Genomic DNA, 17,100 nt, shown 5'->3' on the forward strand with positions numbered 1-17,100 from the left:
TTTATTCACACATGGTGTTATTTTTACTTGATAAATCAAGAAAAGGACATTTCAGTGTTGTGGAATATTTCGAGGCAGTTTCATGTCTTTTCAGGATTTAGAATACATGTAGATAAAACAAAGGCTGAACTATGTACTCTTGCTTGAATTGATTCAGTGCTAACCCTTTTTATGGGGACATAGGATGACGTGTTTAGGTGTTTGGATTAAAGACAATTGTATTATGGCAGCTAAAGATGTGCAAGAAGAGACTCAACAAAAGATAATACAAAAGTCGAGAAGCTGGAAAGTTTTGATTATGGATATGGTTTTAATGTACAAACAGTGAAAATGTTTTTAGTCCTGTCAGTTTTATATATAGAGGTGAGGAACATTTTTATAAACCAGAAGAGACGTTGGGGACTATAAGTAATAAGGAGTTGAAGGAATTTATTTGGAAGGGTAAGAGGTCAAGAATTAAGTGGGCTAATTTGATCCTTCCACTAAAATAAGATAGTTTAGGGTTACCTGATTTGAATGGGTGATCTAAAGGTTCAGTCGTAAGGCTCGCATATATAATGCAAGCATAAAACTATAAATCAGAGTGGAAATGGATGATGATGAAATGGAGGAAGTTGGAGAAGTAAGGTGAGAGTATGAATTTGCATGCAGGTCCTTTAGGAGAGTTACAAAACGTATGCAAAATATTATGTTATTGAAGTATTAGAAAGTATTCTAAGTATAGCAACTCAACTATAGGGGGTTGGAATTTAATGGAGAGAATTAGCAAAGTAACCAAAGTATTTGAAACAAATAATTTCAAAGGGAAAGGTAAAAAAGTGAGATGGTTTCAAGCAGAGGTTTGGACTGAGGTTAGAGACTGCCTTCCATACTGGAGGTTGATAACATATGAAGAGGCAAAGATCAAGGGATAGGGGAGTGCTAAGTTTAATGCTATTAACTGCCAAAAAAGCAAATACTAGAGAATGGAAATCAAAATCTAAACCAGCTGTAATTGAAGGTACTGAATGTTGTAAAGGAAATAAGAACTGGAGGTCGAATGTGTAGAAAATGGAAAAAAAAACTTCCATAGACATAAATTAAGTTTGTGGGAGAATACATGCAGTTTAATATTCAGGAGAAGGAAGGTTTAAGGGAACAATTTTCTGTAAAGTTGAGGTTAATGATAATTGCTAAAAAGAAAACATATATGTAATATGTAATCGATAAAAATAATGAAGAATGCTGATATGGTTTTCTTTTCTATTAATGCATGTATATCTATGTTATTGCTTAAAAGTGAGAGTTTAATAAAGGTGTGTAAACTAATAGCTTTGAGCTTTATTTAATTCTGAAGGACTTGCTGGCAGTGGTAGGCTGGGCTCTGAATTGCAATAAGAGACATCTTTAGTTACCAAAAAAAAAAAAGGAAGATTCCTGTTTAAATAGTGTGTGATGGCAAAGGAGATGTGCTTTCTTAATTGATGGATACAAACATTACAGAGAATTTAACAAAGAAGATACCCATCCATTTTAATCTGGGGCTGTTTATTTACTTATTAACAGGTTGTGGCCCTTGTGCTGTAGTCTGTTTACTTTGAGGCTGGACATTACAGTTTATATTTCTACTTGGCTACGTTAAAATGCATTTGTGGAAGAAAAAACATGATACAAAGTTAGCATGACTGACAGGCAGACATCTAAGGATCTCTGCATCCATCCATTGATCACTGTTGACTCACATCTGACTCCTATAGCGACCCCATGAACAGCAGCCACTGTCCACAGAGTTTGCTAGTCAAGTAGGGAATGAAAGTAAATTCCTAGACCTTTCTTCCATGTAGTGTACACACACACACACACACACACACACACGCACACGCACATTACTTACTGACAGGTTACCTTTACTAATCAACTTACCACATGTGTTTGGGATGTGGGTAGAAACCAAAGTGCCGTGAGAAACCCCATGTAAAGACAAGGGAGGTCATGAAAACTCCACACATACGGCACCTCAGTGGAGAACCAAACCTATGAACCTCTTGTTTTGAAGTAGCAATAAAGAATCGTGAAAGCCTAAATGTGCCAAATCTATAATGCTTTGTCCAAGTCAGCTATGCTGACAACTGGAATAATTTTTTTCTAAGTTTGGATTTGTGACATTCTGTAGTATGTAGAAAGTTCAGTTTCACTTTGGTCCATAGCCTTACAAAACTGTGGAAGGTCATTTGTTAGTGGGAGATCTCGTAAACTGCAGATGTAGTCTGTGCAGCAGAGAGAAAATGTATTGTGTACACTCCACAAACTCCTGTACTTGCTATGCTCGTTCAGCAAAAAAATCATAGTAAAAAACATCATAGAATTGTCTATGCCAATTAGATGTCCTGTAACAAACTTGCCAATCTAACTTGGAATTTCCAGCTGTTTAAGCAAGGCAAGTTGAAAGTTCCAATAGGAGCTTTGTGGAGCCTTGTTTCTCAGGTGAAGTTTCCATTTGATAACACACATACATACATAATATATTTTTTAATACATTGGAAGAAGTTTACAGTTGTGATAACCATGTTATAAAAGTAGTAAAAGGAGGTATTTGTAGCAAAAAAAATGTCCTTGGCATTAGAAACCTGTAGACTGCCATGTAAGCAGATTTTTAGATGTATTTACAATGAGGGTGAAGCATTCTCAGGTCAAAACTTCAGTTTGTGTATGTAATGCAGGAGACTGAATTGTGTGTCACTGTGAAGTTCAAGGTGTTTGTGAATGGAGCAGCTAGAGAAGCTGTCTTTAGTTCTGGAAGTATGATACTTGTCTCCACTGAGCTTGTTGACAAGGATCTACAGTACAGAAAAAAAACATTCAATGTTAGTGTGTGTAAATGGAGGTGATAAAGACTGCCCTTCTACCAAACTTGTATTTAGTTTGAAACACAAGGTAGTAATAGGAAAAGATTTTTCTTACTTTAAGGTTATGTTGCTTTAGGGACTTTTAGACTAAAAAAAGTTAGATAAAAAGGGGTCTGATGGGGAAATATTTCCCCTTTTCCAGTTTATATTGGGGAACCTCCTGTGAAGAATAGAAAAAAAAAAAATGACCGGAGTAGAGGACTAGACCCAGTCATGATGACAAGGTGAAGGAGGGGAGCCTGCCATGGACTGATCTTCAGACTAACATTGGGATCTCTAACTGAGAGGGCTGTATGCAGTTGTGGAAGCTTGAAAGAATGTGCAAGTGATTGTACCTAGGAAAACAGACCATATTTACAGTGACCCATATTTTGGGGCAGCCAACTGTTTAATTTGTAGCATGACTAAAAGAAAAGGAGAGAGAGAGCATTGTTCCCCTTAAAACTGCAAGACCCTGCCATGTGGCTCACCTGTTCTACAGCAAGTACTTGGTGTGTGGGAGGGGTCTTAACCGATGAAGACAGATGATAGAAGGGCAGGAAATGTGAGCAGAACACAAGCAGAACTGGGCAGAGGTAGTACAAGGAGAATGTCTCCTGACATAATAGGAACCTTAAAATAAATAAAAGGCAACAGTTAGGCAGGGGCAGAGCAAGAAGCAGAGTCTTGAAGTAGGAAAGGTGGCAGCAACAAACAGGAAGCTGACATAGATGAGGAAACAGGAGAGGACCCAAAGAAGGGGACAAAACAGATAGAAATTACTAGGGAAAGGGGTAGAGGGAGCAGACAACAAGAGATGCAAAGAAGAAAGAGGCTAGCTAGGTAGAGGCAGAGAGGAGTATTGGCTCAAGAAGTGTAAAAAGCATGAACATGATATTGGGGACACAATCAGCAAAGGGTGGGGTGTGGGTGATGGGCAGAGGTGGGATGAATATGTTATAAACACTAATGTGGAGGTGAACTCCTGGTAACTGGAGATTTGGTCAACAAGGGGTATCTAATGTCTTGAGAGAGCAGATTGAATGGGTTTTATGACCTTCAGAATGGTCCCAGGTTTGAGTCGATTTAAGGACAAAACAGCAGAAGAGGTGATCATGGTGTTCGCAAAAACAAGAGAGACCACATTGTGTGGTGCATGGGTAATGCATGTTGGTACCAGTAAACACTCAGGTTGGGCATGCCTCTCAATTGTCCAGCTTTTTGTCTCATATTTTTCATTTCTTTTTTAATTTCTCCAAGTCTTTTGAGCTCCTAAAACCATGAGGGGATTGGACCCCATTCCTAAGTTGAAGTAAGATTAAAGTTCATGAAATTAGTGCTGTTCCAATCTTTGATGTCGGACAGAAGTGCTCCTCGCAGCACGCACAATGTGCCCAGCAATGACTCCTCCTGCAATTCGTACAGGGTTACATGTATTGGTAATATATCTAAATTACTCCTACTAATATTAGAACTGCCTGGGTATCTTTATTCCACATTGCTCTTGTTTCTGCCTGCAAACCCTGATATTTTATGACCGTCTGTCTCTGTATGCAAGGCACTGTAGTCACTGGGTGTGGCGATTTCAATACAAAAAAAATCAAAAAGATCAGTGCTGCTGCTTACTTCTTTTCATGAACCACTATATCTGGTTTTCTAGCATCTATCTTTTGAACTGTTGGTAATGGGTGATCCCATGGATGTAAATGTCATCATTTTTTATGATACTTTGTGGCTAATGTTTCCAGTGTTTTTCAGCCACATAAGTACCATATTATTTGCACAATCCCATGTGCAACAGTCTTGCCACATTATTATGTCTTTCAGTATACAGTCCTTCTGCCATTAGTATATCACAGCCGGCAACGAGGTGTGCAACTGTTTCCAGTTTTGTTTTACAAAACCTACATTTGTCTGTTTCTCTCAAATGTTCAATATACTTTGTAAACCAACGTGTATGTAGCCCACTATTAACCTTTCTTCTTTTGCTTTGAATTCTCCTCTCCTTAACCATTCCTGTGTTTGATCCTGATCAACATGAGGTTCTTCCAGAATTTTTCTGTACTTGCAGCTATATTTATGCATTTCCCACATTTCTTGTCTTCCCATCTGGTCCTTCACTTTATATTCTTTGTTTTTTGGCACATTCAGTTGCTGCATGATTTTTATCTACTTCTGGTTTGATTTCCATTCCTGCTTGACGCCATTATGCTTCTGCTAGACTAAGCAGGGAAGTCATCTTAGATTTATTCTCCTCATGTTTCAAAACTTTCACTAAGTTTGGATCTTGAGAGGTCGGCAGATGTATGTGCAGTCTCACAATTGCAGTTCTATACATATAATCAATTTCAAGGAGGCCCATCCCTCCTCCGGATTAGGGAATATATAATGTTGGTATGCACTGATTTTTATAAATCATTTGGTGAGCATGAAGCATTCTTCTTATTTTCCTGTCTAATCTGTCCAATATGTTTTGGGGCCAGTCAGTCACTCCAAATTTGTAAGTTAGGACAGGAAGAGCAAATTGGTTTATAGCTTGTATTTTGTTCGTAGATGTCAGTGCTGTTTTCAGGATTAATTTAAGTCTTCTAAAGTATTCCTTACTAAGTTTTATTCACATTTGTTCATGTTTTATTGTTGATCCTGCATCAGGTCCCAAATATTTATACACTCCCTGTTGCTCAAGTTCTTTTATATCACATTCTTGTCTCAAACTGATGTTTTCGTGGTGCTGCAGTTTTCCTGCTTTAAAGGTTGCTTTTGCACATTTATCAAGACCAAGTAACATTCTTATATCATCTGAAAAAGTTTTGACAACTTGCAGTTGTGCTTTGTTCTTCATCTGATGAGCTATGCAATTTTCAGTCCTGGACCAAGAGAAGATGAGAAGTCTTTACACTTTGTTGTTTTCTAAGAGCCGAATTATAGCCATGGCCTAAGCTGTTAAGTAGACAGCTTAATTGGTTAAGGACAAGGCAGAATAGCAGCGGTGACAGTGTGTCACCCTTTGAATTTTTATCCCTGGGCTAATGATTTGTCCGTTATCATGGCTTAATTGCAAAGTGGTCTGCACTGTTTCATGGTGACTGTAATGTAGTCGATCAGTGTAGGATGTATCTTATGCATTTTTATGCACTCTTTTATCCATGAATGGTGGGATACTATCAAATGCTTTTTTGTAATCAGTCCATGCCATAGTTAGATTCTTCCCCTTTTTACAGTTCTCCACTATAACTTTAACAACATATGATCCTTTGTTCCATATGACTTTCTTTTATTGCCCTTTTGTTCTGCTGCCATAATTGAGTTTTTTTCTACATGACTATAAACTCTGTCAGCATCAATTTGAGTGTATAGTTTATACATCATCGGAAGGCAAGTTATTGGTCTATAATTTTTTTAGGGTAGCTTGCAGGTTCACTCTTAAGTACGAGCATTATTTTTCCTTTTGTTAGTCAGGTTGGTGTCTGTTCAGGGTGTGCATATAAATAGTTCTTACTTGTGGCTAAATCTTCGTGCAAAGATAATACTTTTAACCAGAAGTTAGGTACTGCATCTGGGCCTGGGGTTTTCCAATTAGAGGCTTTTCTTAACTTTGTTTCAGTCTCTCCAGCTGTTATTTCATCCTATTTCATATTCTGTACCTTTGAACTTCCTATTCTTTTTTTTACTACCTCTGTCCATTTAGCATCTTTATGTTCCACAGGATCTTCATAAATGTTGTTGTTGTGTCTTTCGGCTTATCCCGGTTAGGGGTCACCACAGCGGAACTCCGGTCCGCTAATGTTTGGTAGTGGATTTTTATGTGCCGAGTTACCAGCCCTGACGCACAGCCTTCAACGAAGGCACACCCATTCACGCATGCCTCCACACAGAAGACGCTCTAGCTGAGAATCAAACGGGACAACGTCTTGCTGTGAGGCGACAACGCTACCGCATCACCACTACAGGATCTTCATAAATACTTCTCCAAAATATATCTATTTCTTTTTTTGGTGGTCTTTCAATTCCTTTTGTTTCCCAATTCTCTATAAAACTTTTTTGGGCCATCAATAAATTGCTTATTTTGTACTTTTCTTTTATATTTATCTGCATGTCTTCTAAGTTTTTCCACCTGTGCTAAGTTTTTAGTTTATTTGTGATAGTGCATGATAGATCTTGATCTGTTCTAATACTGCGCATTGCTTTTATTATGTCTGTTTTTCTAAGTATTTTTGTTGATCCCTCTTCTATACTCTTCTAACAGTAACACCACTTGTCTTAATTGCTTTATAGTTTTTTATGTTTGATAGTTCCATGGTGATATTCGATTTATGCCCTTCCTTTCCCTCACTACCCTGTGTTCTTATGGTAGAACTTTACTAGTTATTAATTTGGCTGCAAAGTAATACATTCTGTTTACTTCTGTTATATCGCATGGATCTCTATGGGCAGTCCTACTTACTGTGTTCAGTTGTTTTATCAAACTTCTGACTTTTTGGGTTTTATTGACCTTCTGCAGTCTATTTCTTTCATTAATCGTAATATGTCTATCTATCTGTACTAAATCAAGCAACTCTTCTCTTAGCTTATTTTCTTCTACACTGAGGGCACATTTTTGTTTTCCATTTCCTGTGGGTATTCTATAGAAAGTCCTATAGCATCTTCCTGTGGCACATTCTCTTCAGTTTCATCCTGTGCCATCCATTGCTTTGTCATATGGGAACTTGCTGGTCTATCACTCCTCAACATTGACTGCGTCAGAGTTTCCTGTTCCTTCCCTTGCTCTTCAGCTTCAAGTGAACATTTATACTGGTTACCTGTGGAAGGCTCCAAAATATCTTCTTTGTAATAAAATTTGTGGTTTTCTAGCAAAGCACTGAAGAATAAAGTCACTAAATAATGACATGTATTTTAGTTTCAGACTATCCTTCAGAAAAAGTATGCTAACACAAATTCTGTTATTTTAGCAATTTTCTGTGTTTATATGAGCAGTATCCCTATTTTTGGGCCTTTGTCCCCCATTACTTTAGGGTTTGTCCATATGCCTTGTTGAGAGGTGTGGGTCGGGGTAGAGTGAGAAGAGGTAGCACCTTTGAGGGGCAGGTAGGCATTAGCAGAGTTCATAGACCTAGATTTTACCTTACTGAGGTTTTAGTGGTGCTAGTCAATAGCCGAGCTAGATAACTTAGAATAAAGGTTTCCAATTCCTGGCTTAGGAATTAGACAAAAGAATACAGAATACTGGGAAATGGGGAGAGAGAGATGGCATTGAAAAGAACAGTATAGAAAGTAACTTTATTCTGTTCCACCAGGAAGGGACAACATTGTTCAAACAAAGATGGTCAAGAAAGCTACACAGAGTCTGTGTTACCTTTAAAATGAAGTGGGAGCAGGAGCAGGAGGGAGCAAGACATGTTGAATGACTGAACATAGAAAACTAGTATCAGGTGCTGGTGACTAGAAAGAGGAGACATAGAAGTCTGACAGAAGTGGGAAGAAGAAAGCAGGTTATGAAAGCATGGAAGATTGTGTTAGCAAATGTCAAGAGCTTGTTTTATTTTATTCATTTTATTTGTATTTTTTATGGAGTTAGAGCACTGATTTCCTTAGACCTTTTTCTGACTCAGCCTAGGAGCAGTGTGTGGTTAAATGACTTGCTCACAATCATACAGATAAGCAATGTTGGCTGAGAGAATAGAACCTTACACCACTGGACCACAGAAAATCGCTTGTTTAACAGCTCCTCAGTCCTCTAAGCAAATGCAGGCAAAGGAATAAGATGGCGGGTGGTACAAACATTTTCTGCTGGCTGTAAGATGGATATATTGGGGATAACAAACACCTGGACTGGTGCCAAGTGGGAATGGAGTACATCAGTCACAGGCATACAAGGTCTATAACATGACTGTACAAGGAGAGTAGGGATTAAAAATGATGATACACAATTAGGAGTACATGAAAAGTGAGGCCCTAGAAGAGGAGAATAAAGACAGAATGAAAATTAATCTTGGAATAAATGAAAAATAAATGTGTTTAAAGAAAGGGGAGAGGAAAAAGACCGCTACTAAACAGATACTGCTTTTTCAAGTACAGAAAAAAGCACACGGACACTTCTTGCATTAACTTAGTTATGACAAGAAAAAAACACGTGTAGGGCACACTAAAGAACTTCATTAAAATTCACAGCAACCACTTTCATTCGTAGATTAATTCAGATTGAGAGTCATAAAATAGCTTGCACAATAAATAAGTTGTATTGAAATCGCTTAACCATTTTCAACCAGTGCAAAAGTTAGACTCAATGTTGCAGCTTTCTGCATTTTAAGTGCCATTCAAAATGGATCATTTCAGTAAAGCAAGATGCTTGGCAAGCATTAATTTTTAACTTAAGTATGTTCTTTTTATATCTAATAGCTCTTCTGCATCATCACCTTTCATGTCCATTTGAACAATATCTCAAAAGTAAAAAAAAAAATTTGCTTAAAGTAGTACACTTTTTCCCTGTAAATTGTTAGCATATCTGTTACCTAATCACATAATTATACTCTTGTATCATAGTTTATAGTTATGCCTGTGTAAAAAACTGGGCTTTTTTCGATGTTGCTACATAAGCCACATTAGAGGTAAACCATTTAAAATAACCTGGTGCATAACCATTCCTTTCCTCTGGTTATAGAGAGTTCCATGTTTCTATTGATAAGTTAATTGCATATAGACTCAACATAAGTGTACCTTATTTCTTAGAAGATGACTTCAGCTGAAATTTCTGACAAGTAGCTCTTTGTAATTTGAACATTTTTGCTGCCAATTTGTATATATGCTTTTCTCCACTGTATCTGTTCACTTAGCTGGTACAACCAAGCTTTCTGCAGCAGTTACATAATATGAGATGTAGACCACTGGCGATAGCAATGCAAATACAAGTATAAATTGTGACAGAGCTTTAGCTATATGGCATTACCATTCACAGTCGTCTCTGATGTGATACAGAATGTAATTTATAGGTGACTGGTTAAAATCTCTGAACCAGCATCGTCAAGTAACTGAATGGCCAAATGTCCAGATTTACACATACTAAGTAGTGTTAGTAAATTTCATCCCATTTTAGATACTTTTCAGGTGGAAGAGACATGATGATGCACAAGCTGTCTTAGGTAAAAAAAGAACATGTTTGGCTGTTTAGATTAAATGCTTGCCAAGCGCCTAGCATTAATGTTATAATTAATTTTAAATTTTAAATGTCAGTTAAAATGCAGAAAGCTGCAGCAGTGATTCTAACGTTTACACTGGTTGAGGTTGACTATATGATTTAACTGTAACTTGTTTATTGTACAAGTTATTTTATTACGCTCTGTCTGGAGAGGTCTACGCATCAAAATGTTTTATGAGCAGTTTTAATAATTTAATAAAGTTCTTTGGTGTATCCCACGCTCTTAAGGCAATGTCTTTTGACTGCCAGTCCCAATGAAGGAAGAAAATAGCAAACTGATTGGTAGGATAAGAGGATGGGATGCAAAAAAGTAGTCACCTCAGGTGACTCTCAAACTATCTGAGGCAGACTGGAGAATTCTGTGGTCAGGGTTAAGGAGCAAAAGGGACAACTGAGCTCCTTGACCAAGACGGATTTGTGCTGGTATAGAAACCCAGGAGGAGTGATAAAATCCTGGATGTTGCCCTGTGTCGGATTGTTTGCACAGATGACGTAAAAAGTGAAGCTCCTGTGGTAGTGATATCAGTATGTTGGTATGGTTCAGTACTGAAAGAAGGGCAGTAGTAGGAAACATCAACTTGTAGGTCTTGGACTTTGTGGATTGGATGTTGTGAGTTAGGGAGAAGGATAGAGGAGAATAGGAGACTAAAATGACATGAGAGCAGTGAGTGCTCTGTGAGTCTGACTAAAAGAATGTATGAGGAAGGAAGGCAGTGGGAAAAGCAAGAATGAATGTACAGTAGTTTATCAAGGAGGTGGTAATGACCACATGATATAAAAAATGGCTTACAGGACCTGGAAGTAGAGGATAGGGAGGAAAAACAAGAGTAGCATAAGGCTAGGAGAGTAGACTGAGGTAAAAGGATCAGCTGATGTAGCAGCAGAAAATTAACTCTCAAGTACTGTAACGGAGGAGGATAGGAGGATTTTTAGTTATTATGCACATGAGGAAGATGAAAATAGAAAATAAAGCATGCTTTTTATGGAGACTAATAAGATGAAGAATTGAATTAGTTCTTTCAGAACTGTAGCAAGGGAATTTGGTATCCGGGGCAGCACACCCATTTGATATCTCTTCCCCAGATGACTATAAGTGATTACCTTGCTTGTAAATTGTCAGTTCTTTTTAAAGAATAGATTGACATTTAACAATCTGTCATTTGTGATAATTTAATAGACAGTTTGCACACTGTCTGTCCTCTCTCTCTATCATTAGTTAAGGTAACTGCCCTTAAAAGAACAGCACAGCATAACTACTTTAAACAAGGCATGGATGATGGTTTTCAAGATATTTATTAAATGATGACATTTGTGCATGCTGATGGCAAATACTTTTGATACTTCCTACAATTTGACATCCCAAGGCAATTGCCCTGTTTGCCTAACCCTTGCTGTGGCACCAAACTCTTTTATCTTTATCTAGAATAGAAGAGGTAGGTAGGCAGTCATTACTAAGAAGGCCAAGTGGGAAGCAGTGGATAGATGGATGCTTTACTATAGGAAGACAGCATCAGAAAAGAGTTGCAGAGAAAAAAGAAGAAAAGACACATGGGTTAGAAGAGATATCTAAAATCTTCAAAAGCTTAGTCATGGTGCTGGTATCCACAGCAAGAGAGAGATATAACAAGTCATTGTCAAATGTGGAAGTACCAGGTGGTTGGAAGATGACTATGGTAATGTCCCTGTGGCAGTGTGACATGTAAGAAGCTTATGCCGTTTCAGCCTTATTCTAGTTATGGGATGATAGAAAACATTCTCATGGAGAGATTAGGGGTATTCCTAAGAACAGCTGGCTCCAGAATGCCAACTACCATGGGTTTACAACTAAACAATCCTAATTTAATATAAGACAGTGTGATGGCAGGTGAGAAATAGTTGATGTTCTACAACTTGTATTTAGCAAAAGCATTTGACTATTTGCCAAAAGATAAGACTAATATGCAAGCAAAAGGGGGCAAAAGATTAGGGGAAAGTTCATTAATCATGTGAAAGGAAGGCTTCCAATTAGCCTTTGATTAGTGGGGAATCACAAGGTTTAATGCTGTTCAACATGTTCATACTGGACATATCAAAAAGTATTGAAAACTGGGTCATGTTGTTCACAGATAAGGACTTGCGTATAGGGACAGTGTTGGAGGATGAGAGAGAGACCCGGAGAGATTAAACAAGTAAAATACAAAAATGTTAGTTTAGCTTTAGTGCCAAAAAGTGTAAGATGCTTCAGTTGGGTTTTAACAGCCCAAGAGACATATTTGAGTTAAGTGGGAACTGAGCTGCATATGTCACACCAGGAGAACAGTGGTGATTGATGAAGTGGAACCACCAGTACAGAGTGAATAGAGTGCAGCAAAACCCATTGGAATACTAGTCTGCTTCCTACACAGAGTAGACTCCAATGTAGGTAATTGCTTGTCTATGAAAAGCCCATAATGTAGTAGGCACATTTCATTGAAGTACGATTCCACCAAGCAGGGTTGCTATGTGTTGAGGAGAGATGCTCCCCTTGCTCCAAGGTGCAGCAATGTCAAAGTTAATATGTTATCCAAGGATTTGTAGGAAGTAGAGCCTTCTGCATGCATGCTGACCTCCAGTTGTGCTTTGACAGTTATCCTGCCTACTGGAACTTTATTTGAAATTACTTTCTGAATGCCAGTTCAGAGCACTGATGCTTTTACACATCGGTTCAGTGATTGCCTGGAGGGTTGTAGGTCAGTCATCCAAGAATCACAATTTACTCTGTGGAGTAGTGATGAGAGCACAGTTCTGTAGACCATGTAGAGAAAAGGAAGTTGTGCTCTTTAAGAGAGTACAGAGGAAAGGAAAGTTGCAAGAGTGGAAAGTGCAATGGACAGTCATCATCAAGAAGAAAGGCTAGAAAGATTAGAACTCTATAGACAGGAAACAAGAGGTATGGCCAGGGACATAATCTGGGCATGGAAGAACAGGTTGTGATGGAATAATCTGAAGAGGAAGAACAGATGCAGCAAGAAGAGGCATTAGGTGCAGATTGAGGGAACCAGCTTCATTTAGGAATTGTGGAAGAACTGTTTTTTTCACAGAGTGAACAATAAATGCATGAAATGTCCTGTCTGATTGGATGATGAGCAAGAGGATATATGAGATCATTCAGGAAAGCTAGTGCCGGGTGAAGAGGAGTGAGAGTAGGATATTTTGCACAGTAGTTGTAGCAGCACAGTGCTGGAAGCATAGTGGAGGCAAAAAAGGGAAATATATTATCTCCATCTGTATTTAGATGTTAGCTTTCTTCAGAGTAATATAACAATATCTTGAGGCTAATATCTTGTGCTATGAATAGGCTCAGCCTAGCCTTCTTGGTACTGGACGCTTATTTAGATTATGCCTTCTGATACACGTTTTAGAATGTCTCTCTATTAACATCCTTGGTAAAAAAAATGTAAGAGTAAAGGAGAGGCTTTTTAAAATAAGAGGCATGCTGTGTGATGATTGATACCTTCCAGTGAATTTTCACACTAGATTTAGTTTCTTAAAAGGGCCTGTAATGTTTTAAAATGTTGGAATGCATGCTGATTGTTTGCAATTTCTGTTCTGTTTTTCAGGAATCACTGTCCCATCAGCCTTTTCTGGGGTTTATTTCATCCTGTTTATTGGGATTTGCACATGGTGGGCTTGCCACTTACCATTAAGCCACATTGGCTTTAATACCATCTGCGTCATGGTGAGCTTCTTTGCAGCAGGCCACTTGATTTGTCTTTATGTCTATCAGACACTGTATGGTCAAGAAGTCTTTCCGTCAGACAGCTTATGGGCCAGGTAAGCAATAATATGGGTATTTTGCTGAATTTGTGCTCTTGTGTATGTATTTAATTATAAGTTACTAAAAGATCTTAACTGAGTGATTATGTTCTTCATCAGTGGGAATAGGTATAAAAGAATTGCTTAAAGTTAAGATATCTTAAACCATTTCCGTAACATTTTGATTGCTTCATTTTGCTTTTAAGGAAAACATTGCATTAATTTGTCTTAAAATGACTGAGCTTAAACAGATGAAAAAAATATGTTAAGGTTGCTTAATAAGGCAGAATGAATCTACTTAAAGTGGAATTAAGGTAATGATAGGACAAAAACAGCTTTTTATTAGACATTCCTTTCTGCTGTGCTAATAGTAGCTGAAAGTGATCTCTGCTTAAATACATGTATTCACAATTTCTGAGGAAAGGTTTTATGGAGATAAGGAAAAAGTGGAGATGAATAGAAGAGGGGCTTTATTGTATATGGAGATGACTAATAGTGGGTGGAGGCTGTGGGAGATTAAAACAGAATAGTGACATGAATATTGAATACTTGATTATTTTGTTGCCCATATATCAAATGCTTGTAAAAGTCTATTAGTACAACTATTCTTGTAAGCAAGTATTTCCTTTTTTGTAAGACATAAATTGCCAGATTTCACTTCAAAGGCCTTATATAATTGCTGTTTGCTGGGCACCAGAGTTCATCTAAATCTGTGTTTAGAATCAAGAAAGTTACAAAATAGCTGAATGACCCAATGGTCCATTTTTAACGACAGCTGTGCAAAAATGTGGAGCATAACATGTATAGTGAAATCCACAATGTTGATTATAAGAAAAATACATAAAATGTATACAGGTGATATAACATTTAAAGATTTATTTTGGTCCTGTGTAGAAACTGGAATATTCATTGGACTGCTCTTCACAAGCTCGAGCTCCTTTGCGAAAGTGTAAATCATTGTTGCTGCAGGAACTTTCCATATTTTGTTGAAACCATTAAGCCAAAATTAAATCTCTGAACAGCTTAAGCTATCAGAGGGAAATATTCTTCAATTTGTTTTGACAGATAAGTACTTTAATTGTTTTGTTTCACAGCAACAGGAAGATGTCCTTCATTATTGCTGTTACAGTATTCTAGAAAGAAGGGATGTCCCATCCCAGACAGCCCATTGCTCAGCCGGTATTGAAAAGCTTGAAAGGATTTTGTTTGCGCTGCATGTTTTTGGTCATAGAAGTCCAGCATCCTAGATCTATATTCTTGAAATTGAGAGCAAATTATGTCAGCCTTTGTGAACACACAACTACGGTACAGTCCCATCTGTGCTCCTAACAGTACCTTTAGCAGGACAAGGTGCTCAGTCCATGACTCCTGAAGCCTTTCCTCCTCTGGGCACAATTCTGGAACTGGTAGTACTGGAATCAACACAGACATCTAACTTTGCCTTTTAGTGCAGACTGATACACCGTCATCTGTGATGATGGCCTTGCCACTGGTGGTTTCCTTTGTGCTTATGTCAACACCGGCAGTCACCAGGCCCTTGAGAGATTGGTGTCTATAATGGCAGTGATGGTGCCAGCACCATTTTTGGCATTAGAGCGTTCAGCATTCGAGGTCCCTGTTTTGACTATGGTGCCAGAAGGCAGAGTTGGTACAGGCTTGTCAGTTCCAACCCTAGTTCCTTATGACTCAATTAATCTTGGCTCCCAAGTATTGCAGTGAATTTCATGACAGAGGAGAGCAGAGTTAAGCTCTTTGCATATGCATGTATCGAGTCTGTTGGTTCTGCCCTGTGATACCCCTGAAGTTGGATCATTTGTCCAATCTTCACTTTTTTCCCCACAGGATAGGCGGAATTGTAGGATGCTGTCTTCCTAAAAGTGTTTGGACAATTCCCCCTAGTCCCTCCTCCCCAGGAAAAGGTAATGTAAGAAGAAACACACAGATTCCTCTTCAGAGTCTTCTTTCCCCTGATAAAGATCTTGACAAAGGTGAGGTTCCCCCAAATGACCTTCAGAAGATGCTGCTTTTAGCAGCATCCTTGAAATGAGACAGAGAGCATCTTGGAAGAAATTTTACAGGAGTCCTACAAGACCTGTCCCCCAGCAGCTTTGGTAGTGCCTCTGGCAAACAAGCTAGTAGATATGGTCTGTACTGAAGTGTGGAAAGAACCAGATATGGCCAGGCTGATTTCTTGGAAATCAGGCAGAGTGCTGCAGACCCCAAGGACAGGCAACACTGCAGCAAGTGACCAGTTGTGGACTCCATAGTCATATCTACAGCCACTAAGAGCAACATCCCAGAAGATGCCTAGGCTATTCACACACACAATAAAGAATTCAGGATGACGGACCTGGTGCTTTCTCCATCACTGCCCTGAACTACGTGGCACACATGATTGTATTTCATTGGTACTTGACAGAGAAAACAACTGACATCCTGATACAGTTGCCATCAGGTAACCTGAGGGCACAGTTGGAGACGCAGTTGATGGGCAAGCGTCTAATCCACAGTGCCATGAATGCTTGGCTGCACTTTTTCATCTAACTGCCATGATCGACATGGATGGGGTCCATTCTGGGGTGGGGGTGGATCTTTACCTAGGGTGGTCCAAGAAATGTGAAGTTTACAAGAGGCTGGACTTCATATCCATTTCCTTGAGATGAGAACAGTCGTCTTAGCACTGCAGACATTTTAAGATTCACTCCCTCAGAGTGCAGTATCCATACTCTCAGCCAATGTGGCAGTGGTATTGTACATAAACAAGGAAGGCAGAACATATTCATGTACCACCTGTGCATGGAGGCTGTGAGGATTTTGGAGTGGGCTGTGTCACTGTTCCACTTTCTCATAGCAGCACACATACTGGAGTTATCCTAAGTGATAGCAGACAAGTTGAACAGATGAATTCTAGTCCCACATAAATGGTCTATCAACATTTTTCAGAAATAGGAAAGACCATGTAGTGATCCCTTCTTTTCATCTTCCAATAAGAAATGCCAATAATTCATCAATATTGCTCCTCTGCCAGGTCAGCTACAAAAGTACGCATTCTCCCACTATCTGCCACAGGGTCTCCTTTATGCTTTTCCTTCAGTCCTTCGAGTAATCAGACTTCTTAAGAAATAACCAAGAACCACTCGTTCTCTCCAGCAGTTATTGAACTAATTATGACCTTGCAGAAACCCTCAGTAAGGAAGAGTTACAGAGGCAAATAGAAAAAGTTTGCAACTTGGGCACTGAAGAGCCTACAGCAACCTTTCAAGTATCTGT

General features: G+C 38.6%; 1 protein-coding gene across 1 annotated transcript in view; it reads left to right on the forward strand.

The window, feature by feature from the left end:
* PIEZO1 (piezo type mechanosensitive ion channel component 1) overlaps positions 1-17,100 on the forward strand; it is a 3,550,337-nt gene that overhangs the window by 1,581,802 nt on the left and 1,951,435 nt on the right. Inside the window, exon 7 of the mRNA XM_044081575.1 lies at positions 13,635-13,848. Within this exon, the coding sequence (XP_043937510.1) occupies positions 13,635-13,848 (214 nt within the window). The remainder of the gene's footprint in view (positions 1-13,634; positions 13,849-17,100) is intronic.

This window comes from Protopterus annectens, chromosome 8.part1, assembly GCF_019279795.1.
Source record: "Protopterus annectens isolate FY-2018-M chromosome 8.part1, PAN1.0, whole genome shotgun sequence".
NCBI lineage: Eukaryota > Metazoa > Chordata > Ceratodontiformes > Protopteridae > Protopterus > Protopterus annectens.